We start from the raw sequence: 6,250 nt of genomic DNA on the forward strand, positions 1-6,250 counted from the left end.
AAGAAATTTGTCCTTATTAGTGTGTAAATTGCGCATCCTAAAATTGAGGTTGCGTAATCTTTGATATCACGTAAATATTTTTTTCAGTGTAGGATGTAAAAACAATTATACGGCAAATTTTATCTTCATATTCATCACTCTCACTTTTACATTTCTTTAGCTCTCCCACACCTTATCATTACCCACATTTTTTCTATAGAAATAAAATTTTGACAATTTTTTCTACAGAAATAAAACTTGGGCAAAATATTCTAAAGAAATACAATTTTGACAAAATTTTCTATAGAAATACAATTTTGACAAAATTTTCTATGGAAATAAAATTTTCACAAATGTTTCTAAGAAATAAAATTTTGACAAAATTTTCTATAGAAATAAGATTTTGACAAAATTTTCTATAGAAATAAAATTTCACAAAATTTTCTACAGAAATAAAATTTTCACAAAATATTCTAAAGAAATAAAATTTTGACAAAATTTTCTATAGAAATAAAATTTTGACAAAATTTTCTATAAAAATTTCACAAAATTTTCTATAGAAATAAAATTTTGACACAATTTTCTATATAATAAAATTTTGACAAAATTTTCTATATAATAAAATTTTGACAATTTTTTTACAGAAATAAAATTTGGAAAAAGTATTCTAAAGAAATACAATTTTGACAAAATTTTTTATAGAAATAAAATTTGTTGTTTTTTAATTTCAGCTTAAAACCATACATTGACTAAAATACAAGTGTAGCTTAACCAACAGAGGAATATAATGTTTGTCAAACTTATTTGGGCAAAGCCCTATAGACTGTTGTATGGACGCACGTTTCGGAATTACCACATTCCTCATCAGCATCCTCTATTTGCAGCAAAACTATCAACCAATTATCAGAATAAATTCAGGCAGTTCATTAAACCCAACAATGAACCACACTTGAACCTTCCGAAAAAGGTTTTGTATTATAGCCGGCTTATGCCGAAATATAAATAAAATTTTGACAAATGTTTCTAAAGAAATAAAATTTTCACAAAATTTTCTATAGAAATACAATTTTCACAAAATCTTCTATAGACATAAAATTTTGACAAAATGTTCTATAGAAATAAAACTTGGACAAAATATTCTAAAGAAATACAATTTTACAAACTTTTCTATAGAAATAAAATTTTGACAAAATTTTCTATAAAAATAAAATTTTGACAAATATTTCTATACAAATAAAATTTTGACAACATTTTCTATAGAAATAGAAATTGTATAGAAATAAAATTTTCGCAAAATTCTCTATAGAAATAAAATTTTGACAAAATTTTCTATAGAAATAAAATGTTGACAAAATTTTCTATAGAAATAAAATTTTGACAAAATTTTCTATAGAAATAAACTTTTGACAAAACTTTCTATAGAAATAACATTTTGACAAAATTTTCTATAGAAATAAAATTTTAACAAAATTTTCTATAGAAATAAAATTTTAACTAAATTTTCATTGGAAATAAAATTTTGACGAAATTTTCTATAGAAATAAAATTTTGACAAAATTTTCTATAAAAATAAAATTTTGACAAAATTTTCTAGAGAAATAAAACTTGGACAAAATATTCTAAAGAAATACAATTTTGACAAAATTTTCTATAGAACTAAAATTAGGACAACATTTTCTATAGAAATAAAATTTTGACAAATGTTTCTATACAAATAAAATTTTGACAAAATTTTCTACAGAAATAAAATTTTCACAAAATATTCTAAAGAAATAAAATTTTGACAAAATTTTCTATAGAAATAAAATTTCACAAAATTTTCTATAGAAGTAAAATTTTGACAAAATTTTCTATATGAATAAAATTTTGACAGAATTTTTAATAGAAATAAAATTTTGACAAAATTTTCTATAGAAATAAAATTTTGACAAAATTTTCTATAGAAATAAAATTTTGACAAATTTTTTTTACAGAAATAAAATTTTGACAAAGTATTCTAAAAAATACAATTTTCTATAGAAATTTTCTAAAAAATCTTCAAAAGAAATAAGATTTTGACAAAATTTTCTATAGAAATAAAATTTCACAAAATTTTCTATAGAAGTAAAATTTTGACAAAATTTTCTATATGAATACAATTTTGACAAAATTTTCTGTGTGAATAAAATTTTGACAGAATTTTCTATAGAAATAAAATTTTTACAAAATTTTCTATAGAAATAAAATTTTGACAACATTTTCTATTGAAATAAAATTTTCTATAGAAATAACATTTTGACAAATGTTTCTATAGAGAAACAAATTTGACAAAATTTTCTACAGAAATAACATTTTGACAAACTATTCTAAAGAAATAAAATTTTGACAAAGTTTTCTATTGAAAATTTTCTATAAAAATTTTCTATAGAAATAAAATTTTGACAAAATTTCTTCTAGAAATAAAAGTTTGACAAAATTTTATTTAGAAATTAAATTGTTACAAAATTTTCTATAGAAATCAAATTTTGACAAAATTTTCTATGGAAGTAAAATTTTGACAAAATATTCTATAGAAATAAAATTTTGACCAAATTTTCTATAGAAATAAAATTTTGACAAAATTTTCTGTAGAAATAAAATTTTGACAACATTTTCTATAGAAATAAAATTTTGACCAAATTTTCTATAGAAATAAAATTTTGACAAAATTTTCTGTAGAAATAAAATTTTGACAACATTTTCTATAGAAATAAAATTTCACAAAATTTTCTATAGAAATATAATTTTGATAAAATTTTCTATAGAAATAAAATTTTCTATAATAATAAATTTCTGACAAAATTTTCTATAATAATAAATTTCTGACAAATGTTTCTATAGAAATAAAATTTTGACAAATTTTTCTATAGAAATAAAATTATGACAACATTTTCTATTGAAATAAAATTTTGACAAAATTTTCTATAGTAATAAAATTTTGACAAAATTTTCTATAGAAATAAAATTTTGACAAAATTTTCTATAGACATAAAGTTTTGACAAAATTTTCTAAAGAAATAAAATTTTGACAACATTTTCTATAGAACTAAAGTTTTGACAAAATTTTCTATAGAAATAAAATTTTGACAAAATTTTGTATAGAAATAAAATTTTGACAAAATTTTCTATAGAAATAAAATTTTGACAAAATTTTGTATAGAAATAAAATTTTGACAAAATTTTCTATATAAATAAAATTTTGACAAAATTTTCTATAGAAATAAAATTTTGACAAAATTTTCTATAGAAATAAAATTTTGACAAAATTTTCTATAGAAATAAAATTTTAGCAAAATTTTCTATAGAAATGAAATTTTGACAAAATTTTCTATGGAACTAAAATTTTGACAAAATATTCTATAGAAATAAAATTTTGACAAAATTTTCTACAGAAATAAAATCTTGACAAAATTTTCTGTAGAAATAAAATTTTGACAACATTTTCTATAGAAATAAAATTTTGACAAAATTTTCCACAGAAATAAAATTTTGACAAAATATTGTAAAAACATAAAATTTGTGCAAAATATTCTAATGAAATAAAATTTTGGCAAAATTTTCTATAGAAATAAATTTTTTACAAAATTTTCTATAGAAATAAAATTTAGACAAAATTATCTATAGCAATAAAATTTTGACAAAATTTTCTATATAAATTACATTTTTACAAAATTTTCTACAGAAATAAAATTTTACAAAATTTTCTAAAAAAATAAAATGTTGAAAAAACTTTCTATAGAAATAAAATTTTGACAAAATTTTCTATATAAATAAAATTGTCACAAAATTTTCTATATAAATAAAATTTTGACAAATATTTTCTATAGAAATATAATTTTGACAAATGTTTCTATAGAAATAAAATTTTGAAAAAATTTTCTATAGAAATAAAATGTTCACAAAATTTTCTATAGAAATAAAATTTTCACAAAATTTTCTATAGATATAAAATTTTCACAAAAATTTGTATAGAAATAAAATTTTGACAAAATTTTCTATAGATATAAAATTTTCACAAAAATTTGTATAGAAATAAAATTTTGACAAAATTTTCTATAGATATAAAATTTAGAAAAAATTTTCTATAGAAATAAAATGTTGACAAAATGTTCTATAGAAATAAAATTTTGACAAAATGTTCTATAAAAATAAAATTTTCACAAATATTTCTATAGAAATAAAATTTTGACAAAGTTTTCTGTAGAAATACAATTTTGACAAAATTTTCTATACAAATATAATTTTCACAAAATTTTCTATGGAAATAAAATTTTGACAAAATTTTCTATAGAAATAAAATTTTGACAAAATTTTCTATAGATATAAAATTTTCACAAAATTTTCTATAGATATAAAATTTTCTATAAAAATTAAATTTGGACAAAATTTTCTATAGAAGTGAATTTTTGAAAAAAAAAATTATTGAAATAAAATCTTACAAAATAGTCATTTTATCGGTGTCAGATTGACACCACATGTGTTTTGATTCACTTTTATAAACGGATCGTTTTGAAACATGCACGTCGTTCTTGATTTGTCCTATGGATGTAGTCTGTTAAAAAAAGCGGTATGCGACGGCAACATTATCCGATTTTCCACCAAAGAATTATAGTTGATTTTAATTTGGCAACCACTGCTAGCCGTCGTGGTATTCCATCGCGTATTTGGGGCTTCTCATAACTATAAGGGAAAGTGGTATAAAATGCCACTGACGGACCTATCATTTCTATACTCTCTTGATATTAAAATCTTATTTGATCTAAACATTTACTGAAATACAATTATCTGAATAATCTTTCAGTGAAAATATTCCAAAAGTCGTTTTGATTCCGCTGCTTAAAATACATTAGGCTGCTAAGAGCTTGTCTCAGACTGATTCATGGGGTCCTGTCTAGAGGGTTGTCCTAAAAAATTGCCCCAGGCCGAGTCCTTTGGAATGAGTTCTAGTCACACCAGGGACTGGTGCTGGGGTTGATCCATTTCCCTTAGGGAAGAAATAGTAGTAAATAAAATTTTCGCTTATCGCTATGTTTACACCATCGACGTTATTTGCATCGTATATTATTTCTTTATTGTATATATTTTTGTAAAATCTTTAAAACTAAATTTCTTTTCACTCAATCTCATTTCAGTTGCCAACAGGGTTCCCCAGAGTGTGATAGACTGTTGGATGAGGAATACAAATTCTATTTTTCATTTGAAAATTCCCTTTGTGTTGATTACATCACAGAAAAACTCTATAGAATAATGAAGCGAAACATTATTCCTGTGGTTTATGGTGGAGCAAATTACAAACAATTCCTGCCTCCTCATTCGTACATTAATGTAGAAGATTTTGCTACACCCGCTGAACTCGCCCAATATCTGAAGTATGTGTCTGAAAATGCAGCCGAATATATGCGTTACTTTTGGTGGCGTGAATATTATGAACTGCGATTTTATTCACCATTTTGTGAATTATGTCAGCGATTACATGAGCCGCAGTATTTTTTGAAATCACAAAGTTATAGCAATATTGAAAAATGGTGGTTACAGGGCACTTGTCGTTTTAAGTCGCAAATTGTATTTTAGTCTATAAGAATGTGATTGCAGCAAAGAAATTAAAATTTAAACTATTTTCTACTAATATTAATTTATTTTTAAAATAATATGTAAATAAGAAAAAGATAAATAGATAAATGTACGTCCATTTATATTTCAAGAAGTACTTGACAAAAATGTATTTTTCTAATCAACTAAATTCACAATTTCTCAATTACTTAGTTGTTATACTTATATGTATATATAACTTGTGATATCTATTAATTAATTACTATTCGATTAATAAATAAAAAATGGAAAATCATTGTAAATAGTATTTGTGTATTAATTTCTATTTACTCAAACAATAATACTTTACATAAGTCCCTGATAAGTCCCCGGTCTGACACATAGATGGCGTCGCTAGTATTAAATGCATATTATTATACCCACCACCATAGAATGGTGACGGGGGTATAATAAGTTTGTCATTCCGTTTGTAACACATCGAAATATGGATTTCCGACTATATAAAGTATATATATTCTTGATCAGGGAGAAATTCTAAGACGATATAACGATGTCCGTCTATCCGTCTGTCTGTCTGTCTGTCTGTCTGTTGTAATCACGCTACAGTCTTCAATAATGAAGCAATCGTGCTGAAATTTTGCACAAGCTCGTCTTTTGTCTGCAGGCAGGTCAAGTTCGAAGATGGGCTATATCGGTCCAGGAT

General features: G+C 22.4%; 1 protein-coding gene across 4 annotated transcripts in view; it reads left to right on the forward strand.

Annotated features, from left to right (window-relative positions):
- Positions 1 to 5,849, forward strand: part of FucTC (alpha-(1,3)-fucosyltransferase C) — a 58,396-nt gene extending 52,547 nt beyond the window's left edge. For all 4 annotated transcript variants that reach the window (XM_075300838.1, XM_075300836.1, XM_075300837.1 and 1 more), the window contains one exon: positions 5,130 to 5,849. In XM_075300838.1, the coding sequence (XP_075156953.1) occupies positions 5,130 to 5,568 (439 nt within the window). In that variant the 3' untranslated portion in view covers positions 5,569 to 5,849. The remainder of the gene's footprint in view (positions 1 to 5,129) is intronic.
- The last annotated feature ends 401 nt before the right edge of the window (positions 5,850 to 6,250 follow it).

Source organism: Haematobia irritans, chromosome 3, assembly GCF_050003625.1.
Source record: "Haematobia irritans isolate KBUSLIRL chromosome 3, ASM5000362v1, whole genome shotgun sequence".
In the NCBI taxonomy this organism is placed as follows: Eukaryota; Metazoa; Arthropoda; class Insecta; order Diptera; family Muscidae; genus Haematobia; species Haematobia irritans.